Source organism: Lissotriton vulgaris, chromosome 1_1, assembly GCF_964263255.1.
Source record: "Lissotriton vulgaris chromosome 1_1, aLisVul1.2, whole genome shotgun sequence".
Lineage (NCBI taxonomy): Eukaryota > Metazoa > Chordata > Amphibia > Caudata > Salamandridae > Lissotriton > Lissotriton vulgaris.
In genome coordinates this window covers 771336262-771361012 of record NC_141685.1, presented here as the reverse complement: position 1 = coordinate 771361012, position 24751 = coordinate 771336262, and the positions used below count along the sequence as shown (strand labels likewise).

Genomic DNA, 24751 nt, shown 5'->3' with positions numbered 1-24751 from the left:
TACACTTACAGTGTGCTTTTTTCTTACTCATTATCTTTCAGGGGGCTTAAAGAAAGCATAATTTTTAACTTGTGTTGATGATGATCTTTGTGCTCTGTTTTATACTGTATTTGTCTTTTATGATTTTATGTTTAAAATCGAATAAAGAATATATTGTTTGATTTCATGAGATGCATGTTTTTAACTACATTGTAAACAATTTACAGCATTAACTTTTTTTGATTTTATTTTTATTTTTAGAGGAAAATACACGAAATCAAGAGTAAACAGTCAAGTTATATTACATCAGACATAGTGCATAAATAATGACAAGATGCAAACTAAACGAGATCATGATTATGAGTTTACACTTAATAATGGCTATAAGACTCCTGTAAAAAATAGATAGCACATCTTATCCGAATAATTTTAGAAAAAACGGTTCAAAAAGGTCCACATTATAATACCGCTAAAAGATATAGAAAATCCCTCTAATTTCTTCATAGCATATACCCCAATGGGAAACATTCTTGGGTGATTAAAATGCATGCAATTCTTACAACGGATATCCCTCTAACCATGTAAAAAAGTGCAATGAACAGAAGAGTAAAGTGCATACAAATCTAGCAGCAAATATACTTCCAAAAAAGTGCCAAGTGCCAAAGATTATTTACATGGTATGAGTGGAACCTATAATACTTAATTAAAGTGCATTGTATTTGTAGCGGAGATTACCTATATCCTGTAATCATCTTTCGTCCGCAAGCTCATTAAAAGAACATTTTTGCCAAATATCCCTGAATCTTACAGTTGCTCCTATTCATTTGGCGTAGGCCTCTTCTAGTCTACAGGTCCTAGACATTTTATTAATACAGTGTTCAATACTAGGTTGTTTATTGGTTCTCCAGTTTTGAAGAACAAGTGACCTAGCAACTGCAATAGAAATTAATATAAAATATTGCTGATGCTTTGTAAAACACTTCGCTTTGCCTGATGAGCCAAATAACACCAACATAGCTGATGGCTCAATTAGAAAAGACAAAATCAGAGACATTTCGGCAAAAATCGCCTTCCAGAAGTGCTGCAAATCATTGCATTTATAGCATGTATGCACCCAGCCACCATTACCATTTTTGTTACATCAAAAACATTGATTCAGGCTCGTTTGAAATATTTTAAATAGTCTTTCAGGTGTATGATATAATAACCATTTAGATTGAAAATTCATTCTCTTATAGTTAGCCCCTCTAAAGGCTTTGCTTGCTAACTCGTTAAGCTGTTTCCATTCTTTAACATTAAACTTGCAGCCTGTCTCAGAATATATTTTTGAAGCTCTTTTGTCAAGATCTCATCTGAATTGGCCTTTTGATGAAGCAGTCGATACAAACAGTCAACCCCCATCATTTTCTTTGCCATCTGCTTGGTGATTTGACGTACCATTTCGCCCATCATAGAATAATTGTTTTTAAGAAAATTAAACTAGCTGTAAGGAGCCGAACCGTTTCCCAGGTAATTAATGTTTCATGATTATAAAAATTCCATAACTGGAGAAAACCTAGCTCTTGCCATACCTGATTAAAGCCCTCTTGACAGTATGAGACCTTCTGCCTCACAATCCTGTATAGGGGTATATGCATGCAATATAGGGATATTTCTAGATTTAAAAAATAACTGAGTTCTTTCAGCTAATATCAGTATTGCATTGTATCTAGTTTTCTTCTGAAATTTTGCCAAACCTTAAAAAAAGGGGAGTGTTCTAGCACTTTCCTTCAGCATATGAATTAGCAGAAAATTATCAAAAACCGATTGATCTTCACCTAGTTGAGAGAGCAAGTTACCTAAAGAAGCCTGGTAATTACATAGGAAAATGTAGAAGTGCCAAGCCTCCTGATGTTACATCTAATTGTAAAGTAGCTATTTTAACCCGGGAATGTTTGTTATTCCATACAAACTTCCTGATGATTTGATCTAGCTCTGTGCAATATGCATTCGGGATTTTTTTTTAAAAATAAACTTTATTGTCAATTTGCACTATAAACGCAGGGCTCTGTACCCCAGAGGCGACTGCAGTATTAATTTGTACATTTGCATGACAGCAATTGACCTTTCTATAAACAAAACAGCCAAAATCTTTGACGTTGGGTGTGATCCGGATGTCAACCCCACTCACCCCAACTCACCCCCACTGAGTTGCGCAACTCCCACTGAAGACCACCCACCTACCAATAACAGAGAAGCAAAAAGGAAAGATATAGACAAAATATCAGAGCTGAAGAGAGACAATACCAATCATAGCACAAACACCCCCCAGAAGACCCCCCACCCCCCCACCCCCGGTGCCAGTCCCAACCACCCCATCTCTACCCTATTCCACAGGAATATCCTCTGTTGCAATCAGAGGTTCCAGCCACAGGCCCCTATGATCCGCCCACCACTTCCATATTTTATAATGCTTCCGAGGACATCCCCGGGCAACAAAGATGGGCTGCTCCAGCACCATGCAGAAGTCCAGGCCATTTTTCCAGGCGGCCACCGAGGGGGCCCGCGTATCCGTGTAGTTCCGTAGTTTGAGGGTCTGTGGTTTGGTGGTTCTGAACCCGTTCAATGAAAGTCGTCGGATATAGACGATTTTTGTGTCAGCGGACCGCAAATCACGAGTGCGGTGTGTACGAGTGTTTTTGTAATAATCGATCAATGAGAACACTACATATTCAGGGATTTCGTTTGAACCCTTGGGTTCCATTTTGTGTACGGCAGCCATTTTGTGTGGTTGCCCTCACATAGGCCGATGACTGCGGCCGAACGAGTCTTTGGGACACGGACACCTTAGCTGACTCTTGTTTGACCTGGCCGAACTGACTCCCTTGCCCAAGGCTGACCTCGCAGAGCCAGTTCCTTGTTAAGCAGCTGGTCCGATAAAGATCAAAGAGCAGGACATTGCTGAGTTTATGGTACACTGCACCCAACCTTCTATCTTGCTTCTCATCTGTTTCTGCTCCTTCCTTTACAACACAATCACTGATTTGGGTTGAGGTTTTATGATGGGTTTGTCCGGCTTGATCAAACAGGATATTGGAATGTGCTTGGTCATTTCTGGTGGGCTGGACAACGGAAAATGGGATTGTCGTCATGGGCTACTTTTGAAATGTCACCCTGTGATTGGTTAGTTTGTATGTAATCGATGCTAGCCTGGAGTGTGATTTTTGGCATAAAAGACCAAGCTCCGCTCATTGAATTTGTGCAGTCTCTAGCGAACCACCCGTGTTGTGCTTCGTAGACCTCGTTCCTGGTTGCAGCCAATAAACTTTGGTCTTTGACGTCATCAAGAAGTGTCCCGTGTCTCTGTTTGCCGAGGCAGGGGAATCCGAAGACATTGAGCGTTGTCCCTGGCGCTGCTGGGTTCTAAAACCCGGTTCTTCAGTTGGCACCCAACATGGGGCAACTTCAGCGGTACCGGTCCAAGCCCGAAGATCATGAGGAGCTTCGTGTGGAAATTCTGGAGGAAGGCCTGCAACTTCATCGACCCCTGTATGTCGTCGTGGTCCGAAAGTCTTTGCTGTGAGGTACCTCGCCTTCCGACGGCTACGAAGGACTGCTGCCCTGACTGTCGCCCTGTCTTGAAGCCATAGACGATTTGTAGAGCGAGACAATAGACGGTCTTCTGGTGACGCCATCGACATTTCAGTTAGGTATGAGTGGAGCGACTCCCAGTCCTTAGTTCGTGTTGGTATCCCTTCAAGGATCGCTTTGATTTGGTACCTGCAGGCCCCAAAGCCGAGGGACTCGTGTATTCACGAGGCTATCGTTTTGAGATTTCCCTTGAAGTTTGAAGCTAGACTAGTGAGCGAAGATGCCTGGTCTTAGCAGACTTGGAAAGATATTTGGTTTTGTTTGTACTAGGGATTCCCGATTAGAGGAATCGTGTCTGGTTCCTCCGATTGGAACTCCAACCTATGAGCTCTATGTAAAACATGGTGTGGGCCCCTTTGGTTATATTGACATATGGGTGAAATACACAAGAAAAGACGGTGTCCTACAGTGGCCCCGTTATGGTAGCTTTGAGACGGAGATTTTAGACAATCTCGAAGTTAAACTGTTCAAGAAGAAAGCCCGGCCGGCGATGTTTGACTCTTTCCGCATATGGCGAAAAGAAGCCAAACAGAAAGAAATTAAGTTAGCGAAGAAAAATAAACGAGAACGAGGTATGTCAATGATGCAAGCGGCTATACAGTTTAGGGATAATGAAGAAGAACAAGAGAGTGAACAGATGCTTAGGATCCGTAAATTAGCGGTAGATAAGTGCTACCCAGCTTTGCCACCTAAAGAGCAAGAAGAAAAGAAAGATCTTGTGAAAGATCCTTTAATGTCGCATCTATTGAGTCCGCCACCCCCTTATGCACAGAATGCTACGGCACCACCACCACCAGTTGTAGTTGCGCAACCACCTGTGATTCCTCAACAGCCAGCTCCTCTTCCGTTGGCTCCTATTCCTTTGGTGCAGCCATCTCAAGGGCCGCCGACTTTGCTACCTCCTTTGTCTGCCACTCCTACGCCTGTTCTGTGTACACCTCCTGTTTCGACTTTGGCTTCTTCTCATATTGTTCCGTCTTCTCTTATTCTGTCACCTTCTCCTTCTGCTAGACAAAGAATGACTGCAGCAGTTACTAGTATCTTTTCTCCTCTGATGGGTTAATTGGGTATGTCTCCTGTTGTCGAGCGTAGACAATCGCATAGTCAATTGCCTACAATTGATGAACATACAGTGTTGGATCTCATGGCTCGTAAATGGATTACGTATCCTACGCAGTATGATCTTGGGGGTATTATGGATGTTTTCCATCAATGGGAAGCACCAAAGCAACGGTACGTCTTTGATATGATGTGTGCTTTCCTTTTTGAGCAATGGATAGATGAAGTAGGACAAGCTCCGTCTGAGTTGTACCGAATACGTTCAGAGTTTGCGAAAGAGACTGTTGTGGGTCTCGAGATTGAGAAAGCAATTGCGACGTTGTTATCACTTAGGAATGCATCTCCTTCTGAGCGACTGTTTGAGCCTGATTCGTCAGTAGGGAGAAAAGCGTGTCAGTATCCGATGTGTGAGGTTCCTCCAGTTTGGAGACCTGCTGATGCAATTGCTGTTCCATCAGTTGTTGCACACTTTCAGCGTGTCTGGGTACATGTTCCTTGGAAGCGTGTTGAAGTTTTAGCTACTAAGCAGTCTTTGCCTGATCCGCGCAAAAATCCAGCAGGATACTATAAGGAGCTAACTCAGACTGTGAGTTCGTGTATCATGAATTTGGCAGACAGACATGTTGTTTGGGAATGTTATTCCACAGCCTATTTGGGGGTAAGATTCGTCACACAGATCATGCGCAGGAATTAGGTGACACATGGGCTCACCTTAGAGATGCAGATAATAGACAACTAGGTGGTGCTAAGCCTGAGGATTTGATTACTGAACTTCCTGGTAGAATTATTACTTATATGAAGACTCTGATGCCCCAATTACGTGTTAATTGGGACAGGTTGTCTGCGTGCAAGCAGAAGAAAGATGAGACTGTGTCCGACTTTTTCACGCGATTTGAAGAGACCTTTGTAGACCACAGTGGTCATGACATGGCTACCGAAGGTGGCCAGAGATTGTTCGTCGACAAATTCGTACATAATTTGCTTCCCGAGTTGTGTAATAAATTGAAGGATTCTGAGAGTGCTTGGGCCGTTTCTACGTCAGCGCAGATTTTAGCTACTGCTCAGAACTATGAAAATAGGAATAAGGATGAGATAGAGAAAGCGGATAGGAAGACTAAGGAATTGAAGACTAAAGTTCTTCTACAACAAGCTTATCCGCCCCGTAATAATCAGCGCGATTATCAGCAGAATCAGCAATATTCGAGAAACTCGCAAAGGAACGAGTCTTCTCAACAACGTATCCGTTTGAGGCTTTGCAGCTAGATTTCATCCACATGGAGAGGTGCAACAACCTGAAATATGTGTTGGTGGTGGTTTGCTCTTTTTCCAGATGGGTGGAAGCTTACCCTTTGAAGGACAATACTGCCTTGTCCACAGTGAAAGCCCTTATCAAAGAGTTTTTCCCTAGGTATGGATTGCCGAGAATGATCTGGAGTGACAATGGGAGTGAATTTGTGGGTCAAGTGATGAAGAGAGTATGTGAAGGATTAGGAATAAGGCAGAAATTCCACGCTGCAAATTACCCCCAATCAGCTGGTTTAGTTGAGTGCTATAATGGCACTTTGAAATTAAAATTGGCCTAAATTCAAGCGAGCTCTGGTTTACAATGGCCGGATGCTTTGCCCCTAGCTCTTTTGTCTACTAGAATGACTGTGCATTCGCAAATGGGTTTGAGTCCGTATGAGGTCGTGTTTGGCCGCCCGGCGAATATTTGGGGCGTGCCAAGACCAACGAAGTTTAGTGAGATTGAACATCCTGTGTTACTCGATTACTTGTATGAATTGACGGCTAAATTGCGTGTTTTACACCAACAGGTTCATGACACTCTTCCACAGCCTTCTGAAGATCCAGGTCACGCCATTGAACCCGGTTCCTGGGTGTTCGTGAAGAACTTTCAGCGGAGCAAGAACGAGCAGCCCCGCTGGACAGGACCCTTCCTCGTTTTGTTATCTACACGTTCCGCAGTACGAGTGCACGGCAAAAAGAATTGGATCCACGGCGTACAGTGCAAAAGGGCTCCTTTGCCCTTGCCGTACGACCGGTGGGTCCAGAAGGGACTTCCAGATTCAGAGACTGAGACCGTGCCTCGTTTTCTGCCATTCATCGATGCCCGTTTGATTGGACCGAACACTGAGAAAGAAAGTGACGATCTTCTACAAGAAGCTGTGCCTCCTTTGAATCGTTTGAACACTACTGAACCTGATTTGCTTTTCCGAGAACAGACATTGCCTGGAAAAGACCGTTATAATTTGTGACCGAGAGTCGTGGGACTAATAAACAAATAAAGTTTTTATGATTTTTCTGTTTGCAGGTTAACTCTCCTCCGAGGAATTACTTAGATTTTTGTTTTTCGAACCGCCATCCGGGTTCAGCTGTAGGGTCGCGGTTGACAAGTCTTTGGAGTGCAAGCCGGAGACACTAGGTCGAAGGTTCTGGTTGGCCTAAGGGAGTTGCCCTGGGCTGACAGAGGCATTCCTTAGCATAGAACACCCTACCACCGCGAGCAGCATATTTAGTGAGGATGGAGTTCTTCGAGTTGGAGAGACCTGTTGAGACAATAAGCTTTAAGAGCAAAATTTGCAAACTAATGATACGAAAACGATTTTTAATACTGTGTTTATTTATGTTGCTGAGCTTAATGATATTTTTAATTGGTTATGTGACATTTTCGTTTAAAGTGACGCTCATGCCCACTGTGCAACCTATACCTCCTCCTACTATTTCTTCCCATTCTTTTCACCCTCTGCCCGAACATGAAATAGTCAGACGATTGGAATTTGCTAACAATTCCTTTATACAACTTTTGCACCAACACCAGCTAGTTTTGAACACGACAAATTGTTGGATTTGTGGCCTAATGCCCCATACGACCGATAAAGGTATCCCGTACTTGGTTTTGCCTTTCAGCCTTAATGGTTCTATTTGGGCATACAGAACAATGTTCATTTATGCTCATAGAGTCTATACCCAATGTTCACCGAAAGATAATCCGAAGAATAGTGCTCTGGCCAAGGGTATAGTCGACATGGTTAAAGGGACTAACGCGGTTGAGTCCATTCCGAAAGGTGAGAGACAACCATATATTGGTTGGGACGTTACTGGATATGGAGTTAGTCTGAGTGTTAACCAGCGAGCGAAAAAGTTCTCCACCAATATGGATAGTGCCCCATCAGGGTCGCTATTGTCTGCAGGGTAATGGCAAGAATCCGAAAGCTCAGTTAGGGACGAGTTTTTGCACTGAGACTTATGTATTTGCGTCTCATACTTCCCCAGCGTTTCTAGCAGCTAAGGGTACCTATTTCATCTGTTATGATAAAGCATATACATGGTTGCCCCCTGACTTCTCGGGAACATGTTTTGTTTCGTTCCTGTTGCCTCCCACTTTTACAGCTGCGGCAGATTACCATAAGACGAGAGTTGCTAGAGGTGTCTTCAGTAAGGAAGATACCGCAGGGCAAGAGTTGGGAGATTTCTTTAAGGGTTTTCTGCCGTTCTGGGGACCGATGGCTAACAGCAGGAACATTCGCCAGTTGACGAGAGTGGTTGAGTCCACCATAGTCGAAACTGCTGGTGCCCTTAGTAACTTGACTGCTGAGCTCCAGTCAGATCGACTTATGACACTTCAGAATAGAGTTGCTCTTGATGTCATACTAGCAGATAGAGGTGGAGTGTGTAAACTGATTCAATCGAGCTGCTGCGTTTTCATTCCAGACAACGCTCTGTCAGTCTTCCAGGCCATTTCCAAGTTACATAAGATCTCCGAGTCTGTACATATAGACAAGGGAGATTGGTCGTTGATGGGATGGTTTTGGGGATTGATATCCACGTGGGGATGGAAGATTCTGATGGTCATTGGAATGATCTTAGCTATCCTTTTCCTGTTCTGTCTCTGTGTACAGTGTGCTCCTGCAATTTGTGGCCTCTGTGCTACTTCGTGTGCGAGGAGACCTGTCCAGAGAGAGGTACTAAGTACTAGGATGATGCTACAGCAACATATCGATGATCTGATGAATATAGACCTAGATTCAGACTGACATGGGTTTGGGTTTGTTGCCTATGTAAGGGCAAAAGGAGGGTCTGTAGTTCCGTAGTTCGAGGGTCTGTGGTTTGGTGGTTCCGAACCCGTTCAATCAAAGTCGTCGGATGTAGACGATTTTTGTGTCAGCGGACCGCAAATCACGAGTGCGGTGTGTACGAGTGTTTTCGTAATAATCGATCAATGAGAACACTACGTATTCAGGGATTTCGTTTGAACCCTTGGGTTCCATTTTGTGTACGGGAGCCATTTTGTGTGGTTGCCCTCACATAGGCCGATGACTGCGGCCGAACGAGTCCTTGGGACACGTATACCTTAGCTGACTCTTGTTTGACCTGGCCGAACTGACTCCCTTGCCCGAGGCTGACCTCGCAGAGCCAGTTCCTTGTTAAGCAGCTGGTCCGATAAAGATCAAAGAGCAGGACATTGCTGAGTTTATGGTACACTGCACCCAACCTTCTATCTTGCTTCTCATCTGTTTCTGCTCCTTCCTTTACGACAATCATTGATTTGGGTTGAGGTTTTATGATGGGTTTGTCCGGCCTGATCAAACAGGATATTGGAATGTGCTTGGTCATTTCTGGTGGGCTGGACAACGGAAAATGGGATTGTCGTCATGCGCTACTTTTAAAATGTCACCCTGTGATTGGTTAGTTTGTATGTAATCGATGCTAGCCTGGAATGTGATTTTTGGCATAAAAGACCAAGCTCCGCTCATTGAATTTGTGCAGTCTCTAGCGAACCACCCGTGTTGTGCTTCGTAGACCTCTGTACCTGGTTGCAGCCAATAAACTTTGGTCTTTGACGTCATCAAGAAGTGTCCCGTGTCTCTATTTGCCGAGGCAGGGGAATCCGAAGACATCGAGCGTTATCCCTGGCGCTGCTGGGTTCTAAAACCCGGTTCTTCATCCTTCCTCATCCTGGCAATATCACGTTTTGCCAACGTGAGGCGCAGCTGCATAAGATGCAGTTTATAAATATTGCCCCTGATCCCATCCATCACATGCAGCAGGGCAAGCTGTGGCGTGCGTGGGAGCAACCACCCCATGAACTCAGATAGGCAAGAGAATACCCCCCTCCAGAAATGATCCAACAACGAGCATTGCCAGACCGTGTGCAGGAATGTGCTCTCCACCCCACCACACCGGAGGAATTCTGGGGAGACAACCAGGCCTGACCACCACAGACGAACCCGAGTGAAGTAAACCCGGTGGAGGTACTTGAATTGGATGAGGCGAAGATGCATCGCTATGGCCGCTCCCCGGTGGGCGGCTAGGGCCTCCCTCAAGTCTTCTTCCTCCAACGTACCCACATCCTCCTCCCACACCTTCCGAAGCTTCTCCAACGTAGGCACACTGTGGGAGACCAGGGACTGATATATCCGCGAGATCTTTTTGGTTTCAAGGTCGCCCATGAACACCTTCGCCTCCAACGGGCTAAATTCGGGGATGGAGTCGAGGCCCTCCAGGGTGAGGGAAAGCGCATGACGGAGCTGGAGGTACCAGTAGAACTGTGTCAGGGGCATTGCATTCGGGATTTTTAACGGAAGATTGTCAAAAGAAACAAGAATAAAGGCAGCACCAACATTTTGACCATAGAGATCCTCCCTATTAATGATAATGAGAGCATAGACCATTTGTCTAATAGCTTTTTTACTTTCATGAGCATGCTGGTGTAATTTAAGAAAAATAGTTGTCCGTAATCATTTGTAACATGTATCCCCAAATATCTAACTGGATGTGGTGGTTTTAACTGAATGGAAGATGGAATATCTAAAGAAATCACATTAAATGTTAAAATTTCAGTTTTTGCTTGGTTTACTTTATATCCACCAACCTGTGTGAATATCTGGATTTCATCAAGGGCATTCTGTATATTGACTGCCCCTGCTCTAAGATATAGAATAATGTAATCCGCATAAAGCTTAATTTTTGTCATCCCCATAATTGGAGGCAAAATCATTAAGCTCTTCCGGATACTGACAGCCAGGGGTTCAATAAAAACTGAAAATAAAAGAGGGGATAATGGACGTCCTTGGCGTGTGCCTCGTTTAATATTAACTTTGCCAGCTTCCGAGCTGGTAATAATGATTTTAGCTTCAGCACAACTATATACCTTTTTTAAAGCTCTTCAATCTACCAAATCAAAAGCCTTTTCGGCATCCATCATCATAATCACCGCCTTGGATTTATTAGTAGAAAAATAATCAATGGCTTGCGTTAAAAAATATGTATTAGAAGCCATGAGACGTCCTGGAATAAAACCATTCTGGTCACTATGAACTACTAGTTGTGCACAGGGTGCTATCCTTTTTGCCCAGATTTTCATGAGGAGTTTATAACCTGTATTTAGGAGGCTGATAGGGCGATAAGAACTGGGATTGGTGGGATCTTTATCTTTTTTTAAGAAAATTATCAATATTCATTCTTTGAAACATTTTGGGATATTTATAGATTCTTTAATATGATTAAAGAATGTTGTTAAAAAGGGAAGCAATTCTTCTTGAAATGCCTTATATACTTCCACCGGAATCCCATCTCCACCACAAGCCTTGGCATTTGGCATACTTTTTAAACCGCTTTGAACCTCCATTATTCCTATTTGAGCATTTAATGTCTTAGAAAGCTGTTGTGATACTAAAGGTAGTTCTAGTTCTTCAAAATAACTCTTCAATGCTAGCTCATCTTTTACTTGAGTTTCTGAGTAGGTTTGATTAAAATGTGTGAGAAACACCTCAGCAATTGCCTCTTTATCATCCTCTAATATACCCGTTGATTGATTTTTAATTTGGGTAATTAACTGAGCAACTTTTTGACATTTAGTAGACCAAGCCAGAAATCTACCCATCTGTTGGCTTTCCTCGTAGAGCTTCTGCTGATAGGCCCTACTGCCTGTAATCGCCTCGAGTAGAAAAAAAATCCTTCCGCTTCTCTTTGGCTCTATCTAATTTTTGCTGTTGTGCCTTTACAATAGGCAGTGGTAGATCTGTTAGGACTACATTTAGTCTCACTTTTTCTACGGCCGCCTGCAATGCCAGAATTTTTTGTCTCCGAATATTACCTATTTTTGCCTTATATGATATAACCTGGCCTCTAAAGGTGGCTTTAAAAGCCTCCCATACCGTAAACAACAGAGTCGTATTTAGATGAAGCTGAAAACACTCTTTAATAAATCCTCTTACTTCTGTCAACCAATTCATATCTTGCAGTAAAGATTTATCAAACTGCCACCTGGATCATTTTCTTATAACGCTACCAAATTTCAATGTAAATGAAACTAATGAGTGATCTGAAAAAGAATTGGCCAATATTTCTGTCGGGCCATTAGCAACCAACTTGTCTACTAGAATGTAATCCAAGCGGGAGGCTGATCTAAATCTTGGCGAATAATAAGTAAATTGTAAGAGACTAGGGCGTCCAAGTCTCCAAGGATCTATTAGTGAGAAATCATTAAAAAGCCTATTTATAAATTTTGCCATTTTGGGCTTTAATTGGCGTTTTACGTTATTTAATGTATCAAGGTCAAAATTCTGAATAAAGTTTAAATCACCTCCCAAAAAAGGTGAAGTAGTGTGGCTCACTGGTTAGAGGCGGCAGACCCGAGAGCAGAGGACGGCCTGGGACCAGGGTTCGATTCCCGGCGCGGCAGGTTTCTGGAACAGGGTCAGCAGACTCGATAATTCTCTCGCCTCGGTGCCCACTCTGATCAGCGATCACACTCGGCAACTCTGGGCATTAGCTTGCCTCATCTTCACTAACGGCCCCACCAGACTGCCGGGGATGCCTGGTCTCACCCTGGAGATACCCATTAAGGGACCATCTCTCAGGGAAGCCAGGAAGGGTTTCGCAGCGGTCGAAGCGCCTTGGGACCCTCCGGGTAAGTAGTGCGCTATATAAATGCCTATACATTTACATTTACATTTACAAAATTAATATACCTTCCATTGGTATTACTAATTGATAGATGTGGGCGAGTGCTGCAGTGTTATCCTCGATAAAACCATAGTAGTTAACCAGATTAAAAATTGTTTCCTGCAGCTTTACTTTCACCCAAAGCTATCTGCCCTTCCTATGACGATGAATATCCTTAACCTGCAAATCTAACGTATTAGATATTAAAACCCCTACTCCGCGAACTGCTAAATTAGCAGATGAGAAGTATGCCTGCTGATACTTCTTAGAAAGTGATATTTTTGGGGCATCAGTCCTAAAATGCGTTTCTTGCAAAAATACAATCTCGGGAGAGAGAGACGTTATCCAATTTAAAAGAGCAGCACTTTTCCGCGGGTTAAGTAATCCATTCACATTACATGTTACAGTTTTTATATCCTGCATTTTTTAACCCAGTTTATCTAGTTTTAATTTTCTCCCTCATTTTGTCTCAAGATCAATCCCTGGAATTTTTTCGTCCTTTTCAGCTTTATTCTAAATTGTTTATATTTTCCTGTTCCTTATTTGCTTTTACATATTGTTCTTGTTAATTTTTTGCTGCTGTACTGCCCAAACCCTTCCCTACCGCCAACCCAAGAAACCGCCTCCCCCTAACAATGTGGCAAACCCTGCAGTCCCCACAAACCACATTTGTCCCCTCCCCTCTATACTATGGGGTGCCCTGTCCCTGCACCCTGGGTGATTCCCACCCCACCATAGCAGCAAAGACCCAGTAATCATAGAGAGGAAAAAGAAAACAGCAATAACCAGTGATTTGATTTTACAGTGGAAATCTCTTTCAATAACTCCTGGGCCTCTTCAATGCGAGAGAACATATGAAATTTCCCTTTAGCCAACACCCTGAGTTTGGATTGTTGTGAAATCGACGCCTGCGCCCCCTGTGCTTTGAATAGATATAGGAGCTTCACAAACTCTTTGCGTCTGCGAGCCGCCACCATGGACATATCTGGAAAGATCCAGCATTTAGTACCCTCGCCGATAGTAAATTGTCTCTGCTGAATTGCTTTGGTTAAAATATTCTCTTTCACTCTAAAATCCACAAAGTTAGTCAGAATTGTACGAGGAAACTTAGAATTCGGAATGAAGTGTGCAGGGACCCGATGTGCCCTAGTTAGTGTTAAGTCATCTGTGAAATCCGGAAGCACTTTTTGTTTGATAAATGACTCCTCCCATAAAAGAGTGTTAGTTCCCTCCATCCCCTCAGGTACTCCAACGATCCGGAGATTAGAGCAACGTGAATGATTTTACAATTCTTCGAGCTTGTTCTCAAGGACAATTTTATCTTCCTTTGCCACATTCATTTTCTGGATCATAGAACCCATCTGGTCCTCTAGGTGTGCTATCCTTAATTCAGCTTCCTGAAATCTTGCTACGATACCTACGACAGATTCATAATTTTTTTCCAGAGACTTTTTCATATTCCTAATCTCATCCAGTATAAGATTAAGTAAAGTTTTAATTTCAAGCTGCTGTGTGTTAGCCCAGTGATTAAAAATTCCGAGTCATCTTGAGGTTTTTTGTTCTGCGGGCTAGGTGTTTGACCTGATGATTCTGGAGCCTGTTCTGATAGTGTTCTGGAACTTTTCTGAAATTTTTCTTGAAGCTGCAACTGGCTCTGTAGTTTCTGTTTTAGAATGTCAGCGGATGACAATTGATCAGGGTGCAGAGGGGAGAGCGGTGGAACGAGTGGGCTTCCTTCCCCGAGTGAGTACACATCATAGGTGTTGAATCTTGAACCGTCCCTTGGGGAGGTGGAGATATGTGCAGCATCTCCAAAGAGTTAATCGCTGCTGCTTCTTCATCTGGTGTTACTGCTGTGTCTAAATTTAAATGTGGCAAATCTTGAGCAACTAAAGGCAGAGTAGTTTTTTATGAACAGTGGAAACTCTTTATAACTCTTTCACTCCAATTTTGCTGTCCCTGGCTTAGATCCGGCAGTCTTCCCCATCTCTGGATTATTAAGTCCTTAGATTGCAAGAATGGGGTTATCTCCATCCAAGTGTAGCTCGGACTGTGGTCTGGTCAGATCTTCTGCGGAGCTTTCAAAACTTGAATTCAAGCCTGAGAGATTTACTGGATTGGATGCCTTGACCAGAGATACTGTCCCTTTTGCTTGATTTAGATGTTTTTTTGCTTTCAGCACAGTCGCTGCCTCTACTTTAGCTACTGCATTTGTGTATTTCAAATGTCTCCCCATTTTACTTTAGTTTCTTAAAATCCTAGGGGTGCGTGACAAATATCCTGGTTCTGAGACACTGACGAAGCCTAAACGGTGAAACGCGTTTGTGGAGGGGGCAGGGCGGTCTGCCAATAAATCTTTCATGGTGAACATCGACTTTTTTTTTCTTTTTTCTTCTCTAGTTCCGTTGTATTTATACTGCAACCAGACACTGGTTTTCAATTTTAACTTCCCGAGGATTAGGCAAATCCTACCCTTCGCTGTCGTAATTACTTTGTCTTTCCTTCCTTATACTTTTAGTCTATCGCTTTTAGCATTTAAACATCCGGTGCCAACCCTACAGAACAGATGTCTTGTCTCCCCTTACCGCATTAACTTCAGTTAAGTCAAAAACAGGGGAATATCTGTGGCTTTCCTTGGGTGTTCTTCAGCAAATTGAGTTACTGAGCCCTTTTACCAAAAGTAAGACTTAAAACTGATTTTGCAGTGTTTCTTGCACTAACTTTTCTTTCTTCCCGCTTTTTTTTTTACTTCAAACCTTTTATAAATTGTACATTTTCCGGAGTAGGGAGCAAAAGATAAGAGCACAGCAGACTAACAGCAACAGTACATGCAACATGCAATAAACCTTAATTCACAGGCAATCCAGCAACCTCTTATAGCATCATTCCTAACTTCGCATTACTTCACCGTTTAGAAAAGCCCCAGCGACCACGACAGCGCCAGCGCCTTGCCTTTCAGCCCTCCTTTTTAGCATTCCAATTTAGCTTCTGCCGGTTTAAATTTAAAAAAAAAAAGCATCTGTGCCATCCTTTTTACTATCTTTTCACTGGTGTTTTACTTCATTTAGGAAGACTCGTTCCTTCACCTTAGAGCACAGCATTCATTGTGCTCTTACCACGGGAGATATGCCAGAGATCCAGAAATCCTTGCCAGGAGCCCCCAGCATGCCACGATCACTCCTCGGCACACGGAGACCGCAGCAGCACCTGGAGCCGCCTTTCAGTGGCGTCCCAGCAGAGCCAGCAAAGTTAGGAACAAAGACAAGTCAGAAGGCGGGCAACCATCCCCGTTATCTTCACTTAGCACCCGAGACTCGCACCACAGCGTCCACGGCACCCACCACTCAAGAAGCGTCGAGATACGTCCTGCAGCACTGTGTTTTTACCACGTCCTCGGCGTCTCATCATCCGGTGCCATTGCAAAGCTTGCGAACCTTGCTGCCGTTGGGAGGAGCGACCAGCACCTGAGCTACGGAGAGGGGGAATCTCCATAGTCTCCAGACTTTCTTTTTCTGTTCAAAAAAAGGAATTAATCTGCTTACAGCATTAACTTATTGCTTTTATGGTTCACATAATTTGTGCCGAATAAAGCTTTTCTGTTCTGATCTGAATATATAATTTATATTTATATATTCTTTTTTTTTTACAGAGGCAGCATTCACACCTCTGCTGCACAAAAAGACGCATAATGAGTTGAAACATGCCAAGAGTCTAACGTTTTATAATAACTTAAGGAGTGCAAAAAAAAGAGCATGTTGCCACAAATATCTCCTTTCTGCTTGTCAAAGGTACAGCTAGAAAAACAGAACAGAAGAAAGCAAAGCAACTTTTCGTTTTTGCTCTTTAAACAGTTGCTTTAATTATGCTCAGTGACCTGACCTGCCTTTCCACTCAGGTGCTTGCGCTGGGGCAATAGGCATTGTGAGGGCAGAGTTCAACTGTAATAAGTTAATATTGAGCAGCTACATAATTTCTTTATCCTAAGGCAACTGGATGCGTTAGATGTCGCCGATTACCAAGAAATTAGAGATGGATTTTTAAAACAGGGATTGCAGTATCCCATGTACTAATATATATATTCATTCAAAATGCACTACTGGGCCTCGTTTTAACACAGAAATGGATACGAGGGCTTACCCTATGCTCTGCTGCAGAATGTATTTTTAAAATTTGCTAAAATCCCTTGTATTAACAGATATATTTTTCAGAAGCCTTGTGATTTCAGTGAACGAATGCCACAGTCACACCCCCACTCTGAAAATGTTCCAGCACCAGACTCCAGTGCACTTCACTATCTGCCACTACGATGGGGAGAGCAATATCTTGGCCACAGTCCGAGATTGGAGGATGTGGTCACAGTGGCTGCTCCTCCGCTATGGCAAATATGATTCCTTTGCGAGCGGGCGGGGCTGCTATGCTTAGGGAGCAGGGCAGGGGAGGAGTAGTTTGCCAACTCCTCAGTGCGCCAATGACTGTTTGGTCAGCCCTCTTGGGCGCACAAACCAGTCATGCGCATTTTCCCCTTCTCCATGCAAGCTGGATGGAGAACATGCCCACCCCTCCAGCCCTTGGCAGCGCTCAGAACTAACACATCGCAGCATTGCAGTGTTGTGATTGGCTTAGGAGAGGAGCCTGGCTGCCTGATCCCTGTCCAAGGCGAACGTAGGAGAACAGGAGCAGAGAAGACGCGGGACCTGGCCTCGGGTAAGTTTTTTTCTTCTTATATTTTTTTATTATGAACCCCTCCCCGCCCCGAACCCCATCCCACCCCGAACGCCATCCCACCCCTGCACCCCATTACACCCCACCCTCCCTCCCCTACACCAAGCGAGCCACGTCTGCATGGTCAAGGTCATGACAAATTGCTGTTATGCGATATTTAAAAAAAAAAAATCACACCCACCTAATGTCCATTAAAGATAAGAGGGTTGTGAAAGTTTGTTGCTCTACAAATTGGGCTGTGGTTTTAAAACGTTTGGGAAGTACTGTCCTAGGCATATGAAATGAAGTCTACAGAGCCGACATATGGAAAAGCCTGTTAGAACCACTATTCAAGCAGACAGGCAGTGATGATGTGATTAAATCCCTCCTTAGTGCAGCTCAACTGTCATCTTATAAAATTCTTTGACCTGACAGCACAGAGACTGGTAAACTCTTGCTGCCAATAGTTGTGACCTACTAAGACAACAGCAGACCCTGAACTTGTCCGCTCCATTGGTTTCAAAAGTATGTCGCTCGTATAAATGCCTTCAAATTGGTGTGCAATCCTGTGACAGCAGTACTACTAAAAATTGAACAATTGTATGTCTTTTAATTTCAATACAAATGCTCTCTTTAATCTTAACTTTTTTTAATTGTTTTATTAAATGTAATTCTCTTTGATATTAACCAACAATGTTCTGAATGCAACGGTTTAATTAATCATGCATAATAAAATTATTATAATCTAATCTTACAGACCTGATACGCTGCTCAAATCTATGAGGGAAGCTCAGAATGTACTTATCGCTAAAATGGACAGAGCCAGTGATGGTGTCGTCATACTGTCCTTCATCAATTTTTAACGTAGATACTGGAATTCTCAGCAATGGGTTAGCAAACAGACTTATTGAAGTAATCTCAGCCTTTGTACATGAGGATCAATGTGGTTTCATGCACAAAGAAACATTAAGCAACATACAAAGGCTGACTCACTTCCTACATACCGTGGGCAGATGATGAATATGCACTGGTCCTGCTACACACTAAACAGGCTTTTGATTCTGTCTGTTGGGGCAATTTGTAGGAAGTTCTGTGAACAATGGGTCTGGGAAAGAAATACATTAAATGAGTACAGTTGTTATAGACGATACCAGTGGCCAGGGTCCGAACGGCCATATCGGGCAATTTGGACTGAAACGTGGCACGAATCAGAGCTGCCGGTTGCTATTTGCAATGGTGTTGGAGCTATCGGCCTGTAGATTACTTGTAGCACTAATATGCTAAGGAATTCAAGTGGAGGATATCACATGCGTTGCGTCTCTAATTGTTGACAACACCTTAGTAAATCTTAAACACCTGACATACTCTGCTCCAATCCTGTAACACTAGATAGCTGAATACAATGAAGCATCAGTATTAAATAAATCAACCGCACTAGATCTGAACTTTTTCAGATGGGGGACTTCGGGAGTTGGATATCGGCGCATAGCCGAGGGCAAATATTCAGATATGTAGGCATAAAGATTTCAATGAATGAAGCAGACAGTCAGAGACTAAATAGAGGACGCGAGACAGATGGACTTAAGGCTTCAATTAAGTTCTGGAACACACTCCAGCGGTCGGTAATGGGTCAGGTAGCACTTGCCAAGATGGCATTTTGCCCAGATGCTTAGATATATAGCAAGGGGCTACATACATGATTCCAAGGCAGTTCTTTGTAGTATAAAATCGCTTATTGGTGGAACTGATCTGGGGAGGTAAAAGGAGAAGGGTCAAACTAGATACTTTTAAATGAGAATGGGAATAAGGTGAGCTGGAAGTTCAAGACTTGGAGCTGTACTACATGGTGGCACAGCTACACGATGCAGTGCATTGGTTGGATGAGGGGGATCAAGTGGGGGATCAAGTGGGAGAATAGGTACTTAAAGGCACGCAAGAGGGGGAGCACTGAAGAACCTACTGATGAGGGGACGGGGAGCCCGAGACAATTACCTTATGTAATTAGCTATGTCTGTATCATATGGGATAGCCTGGTTAAGACAATTTTCAAATTCCCACAGCTCGCTCTGGAAATGTAAATTTTGAGTACCTACCCCTTTGGTCAGCTTGTTAACACTATGGCAGTAGACAGTTGAACGTGGGGCTGTTGTTCAACTTCCCTATATCCTGAGAACAAGTTTGTAATCTTTGAATGAGCACAAAATAACTTTGGGATGATGGTGGTGAATTTCTGTAATACGCACAACTGGCTCACATGGATAGGAGCATATGGACATCTTTTCTGAAAACCTCACCACAGACACAGACGATGATCATGTTATTGGCCCTCCCCAGGAGTAAATGCTTAATTTATAACATATACAGAGCGCTGTGGGCAGGCAAACCATTTGAGGCCTTAAAAGTTCGAGACAAAATGAAGATTGGTGGACAGTGTGTCTGGGTAAAGACTTTGTCCTGCAATACACGTTTCAAACTAATACAGTAAAATTATGTCCATATAGCATTTATCAATCCTGTTAAACTGAATACAGTTTATCAAGGCAAATCAGCACAATCTTGAATGTGCTAGGTGGAGGAAGCAGACTTTCTACATGTCACATGAACCATCCAGTCTTACATGCTTTCTAGAAGGAGATTACCTGCAGGATTAGGCAATACATGAAAGACGTTCAAACAACTACAATAAAACAATACGTGCTGGATTTACTACCTTAAAAGGAGGGGCTCATGGGCAAAAGGTTTTTCAGATTGGATGCTATTGCAGCTAAGAGACGGATCATTATCCATTGGACAAGCTCTAGCACATTGTCCATGAAGGGTTGGATCCTGGCTATGATGGAATGAACACATTTGCGATGGAGTTTCCCATCCGCCAAACTCTAAGTCAAGCCCAGAGCCATAAACTATTCCTGTTTGGGAGTACTGAAATCTGAGACCAGGATAAGATTATGACACTTGGGGTTGTTTTGGATGCCCTTCTTCCAATAGAATGTAAAAAGTGCCATTGCTGCATTAAACTACCATCTTACAATTCTTCATAAAACTCAGCATTGGCTGATTGAATGAGACAGGGCTACTATAACTACGGGCGAAAATATTGGCTCTAAAACTGGTCATGTGTGATGGGTATGCACGACTACAAAAAAATAATTAAATGTGAAACAGCACACTTTATTTTCTTAAGACTATTGAACAGTTTGATTAAACCTACCTCCTCTTCTGAATCTTCATTGCGTTCAAGGGGGGAGGATAAATCAGCAGCCTCAGACTTCTAGAAAAGAATAACCACAGAAATCAGTGAGGACTTTACATTTAAAACATCAAAACTGTTTCACGCAGCAAAAGTGAGCATGCGCACCTTATGTAAAGTAGCCAATTCAAGGTAAATTATGAATTTGAAGAAGATTTCACATTCTAGTGAACAGATATAACAAATGTGACTTAAGGTGGCAAGACAAAGCAATACTGTGCTTTGCATTTTTAGATGAAATTAATTTTCAATATTGTCACGCCATGCCACTTGTACAGTGAGAACACATATGTGTCCTCAGAAAACCTGCTTCTACCAACCTCCCATTAAGCCTGATCTCAATCATTCAGTCGCCAGTTACGGCCATTTGAGATTTATATATCATGTACAATGACTTAGAATAGGGATTTGAAAGGCAAGATGATTTATCTGAAATCTTAGGTCATATTGACTATAATGAGCAGATCTTGAAATAAACACACATAGGAGTACAGTTATCAATGCATAGCAAGCACATTTTATCAAACACAAATATAGACCATCTTTTAGAGAGTTTATAAAGGATGCTCCTCAAACAAATGGACGCAAGTAAAAGAAGAATATTTAAAACAGAAGCTATTGTAAAACATTTAAAAGTAAAGAGGAAACAAATATTCCAGGCACAGGGAATGGCTTACCTTCAAAGAGGTCTGAAGCAACTTTCAAGCTTGTACCAGAGACTGGAGTCAAGGATGCTTATCTCCCCATCGGGCAACAGAGCCCAGGTATGCACCTGTCATAATGTTTCACATTCAAATGTATTTGAGCAACTGAGAAGAAGTTGTAAGGGCACAAGTCCTATCAGGACTTGGAACAGCCTGTGTGTCATTGGACAACATAGCATATGCTATGACTCTGCCTTTGTGGTGTAGTACCCAAAGTGTACCTCCGCCCATAACCAAGGCTAGCTATTACCCCTTGATACCAAACTATTACTTGAGTGAGTGTTGGTGGCAGAATATTACTGTCATAGTTAAGGCTTTCGTATTTGTACACCTGGATAGAAGTGCACCTACTGATCTCTCCACTGTAAAGTGCAACCCATCTTAATAGCTGTTGCCCATCCTAGAGTGTGTATTGTGTGAAATTACATATGCTTAAAGTGTAGTGGATCAGGAGACTGCAGGATGACTATTACAGACAGGGTGTGTGGGCCTACAGAAAATGATGCTTTGCCAGTAGCCTTTCTGGGTGAGAACCTGCATGCTCCTCACTTTTTCACTGGGTCCCTCGGTAAGAATGTAAATGTCTGGTAGGTTAATGGAGAATAATCATCCATTCCCTGCTACATCTGTCCACCCACTAGTACAATGAAACACACTTACCCATTCCTGTATGGTACTCATCCTCACACAGCAACAAGGGAAACGTGGCTTAGGGTTTCTAGCTTGAATTTATACACAAACCTGAGCATTTTCTAGATGGCTTTATCTCGACGTCACCATGTAGAAAGCCAAGGAGCGAAAAGCAAAAAGATTCAAGACGCAATTCATGCTGACTGTAGGAATACCTAAATGTTGAACAAAACATGCACTTTTGTTGAGTCCATAGAATCAATAGTGAACTTGTGGACCAATGAATTTATATTTGTCTAGAAACTGAGAAGAAACTCCGCATGATCCAGCACCAGAGTGACAGGGCCCTGCTTTCTATGATCTTCACCAAGGATTTGAAAAACAGCTTTTAATTCTTTAATGCACCTTGGTTTGAAGTAGGGAGAAGCAGTTCTGCCCAGAGACAGGAGCAGACCTCTAACCAAAAGAAATAACATAGGTTAGTTAACTTGAAACCTATGTGAAGGTGGTCACTGGGAAGGAGTACACAGGTGTTACAGGGCCTTGCAGCCCAGCTGGAAAGAAATGCTCTGTAAGTAAGTTGAGTGAGCAAAGAACCTGCAGAGATGTTGGGAGTATTTTTACACCGAGGAGCCACCATCATCCCTGACACTTCCAGTACCTCTTGGGCATTCATATCTCGCTTCTTTAATCCCCAGAGGAACATGGAGATTTCTGTTCTTCGCCAACAGTCTTAGGGATTTTTCTGGTGTGGTCAATCGCCTTCATTTCTGAACAGTTTCAACCAGATCTCCAAGCCAATTGTTCCTGTGATGTTGGTATTTAAAGTTGCAATTGGCTGTTGACCCTAAAATCTAGTTACTAGGGCTTACTGGTGTATCCAGTGCGTCCACTGGTTACCCACATAAGTGACAATCTTAGTCAGTAAGCCACCAATTTCGCAATAATCAGCCCCAAATTTAGGTAACCGTGGGGACACCTTTTTGGGCGCTAGCATCCAGTTGGTAGAGGTTGGACCCCATCAATCAGAACACCATTAGCCTTGTTAATTGTATATAGGACTTTGAAGAACTGATCAAAATACATAAAAAATGCATTTGGATTCAACTCCTGCTCGTATCTGATGGTGGATTTTCGGACGAGGCATTTTGGGATTTTTTGTGTAGAAAACCAGCAGCAGAGAAGCAAACAACTGGGTTGAAACAACTTTACAGTCTGCACCACAGAGGTGCTTTGATATCTAACAGGGACATCACTCAGCGCTTCCCTATCTGGCACCTCCACTCTACTGTTGAGAACTTTGGTAAAAAACCCTTAGTCAAACCACCTTTGAGTCAGAAGCTGAGGCACAGGCTATATACATTAGTGAATCAGACTAGTTTGACAGCCATTTGCATTGAACTTGGCATAGGGTTCTGTGTTGGGACACACTACCTTTTAGATTGTTGTGTTTACCATTCTGGGGCTCTTTGTGGGGCAATGTTTATGCTCTTATTGGTATTTTTAAGCGCTTTTGTTATACGTTTTTAACTGATGTTCTAGACTGCATGTAGTCTTTACTACTTTTACCTATACCGCTAGTCTTTTGGCTGCGGTAGGAAATCCAGGTGACCATTTTCTTTGTGCCGCTCTGTGGACGTATGTTTGAGTGGTCTAGTTATTTGGAGCTCTCCAGGGATGACATGCCCTATTTAAGTGAATCAAAAGGGGTTGGTGATGGACGGATTAAACCCAATAAATCTCTTGACTGGGTGTGGGTTTCTGATTGATTCAGAAGCTCCGTCCATCACCACCCCCTTTTGTACCGCTTTTGGCCGCCATAAGTGTGGCAGGGTATACTCAGACGTGAGTCCCTTGCTCACTTTGCCACTGGATTCAAGCAAGCCGGGCTGAAGAAGGCTGGAATGCCAGTAACCGGTCCTCGGAAGCTTGTTTCCGGTCCAGGGAAGACATGGCTTGGCAGTTCAGGCTGCACTGTTCCCATGAGGCACAGGGTCAGACTGATTTGCATATAGCCATGTCTGAACTGGGGTGGCAGAGTGGGCTAAAGAACGGTGATGGATTAAACCCAGATCTCTTGACTGGGTGTGGGTGTCTGATTGATTCAAAAGCTCCGTCCATCACCAACCCCTTTTGTACCGCTATTTAAGTGAAGGCACAATGCGAATGTAAGCAGCAGGGCCGCAGCAGGCACACGGAAGGCACGCCAAAGATAAGTCAGTCCGCACCTGTACATGGCCGAACTGGCCCAGGGGCCAGGAAACCTGGTTCTCCATCTTTAGATAAGAGTTCACCTCAGGGAGTAACTGTATCTACAACGCCCTGCTTCTGCACCTAGATGCAGTGTGAGCCTTGATTATTTGAATGGTACTTTAAGTTGCCAACACTGTAGTTACTCCCTCCGAGACCCTGCAGCACTCATCACTCCCTCCCAAGCAGTAGGCTCGGCGTGGAAACAATCGGTAAACTACCACTTTTGTAGTATCAACTTCCACTCCTTGGCACAGGACATTTAAGAACCTGTTTTATTTCTGAACTGATTATAAACCGGCCACAGTTTTTTTTAGTTATTTTTTTTATGGAAGCTTGGCATGAACATTCCTCACTGGATATTTCACTTGCTCTGCCTACTGTCTATAGCATTTCACGTGAGAACAGAGGTTAGGAAAAAAGGTGGCAGGGTGGGCATTATTTTTAAGTTGGATTTTTGCTGTGAAATTTCCAATCCCTCTATCCCTGATTGCGATTATGTTTTGCTCTAAATAGGCTTATCTCCGAATTTTACTTCGTCTAGCTCTCTAATTATTGCCTGCATGGTCCTTCTAGCGCTTGGAGTTCTAAGCTGGTCAAG

At 43.1% G+C, this 24751-nt stretch overlaps 1 protein-coding gene across 1 annotated transcript in view; it reads right to left on the bottom strand.

Annotated features, from left to right (window-relative positions):
- SWT1 (SWT1 RNA endoribonuclease homolog) overlaps positions 1-24751 on the bottom strand; it is a 1175709-nt gene that overhangs the window by 836417 nt on the left and 314541 nt on the right. The window contains exon 5 of the mRNA XM_086956007.1: positions 20528-20587. Within this exon, the coding sequence (XP_086812133.1) occupies positions 20528-20587 (60 nt within the window). The remainder of the gene's footprint in view (positions 1-20527; positions 20588-24751) is intronic.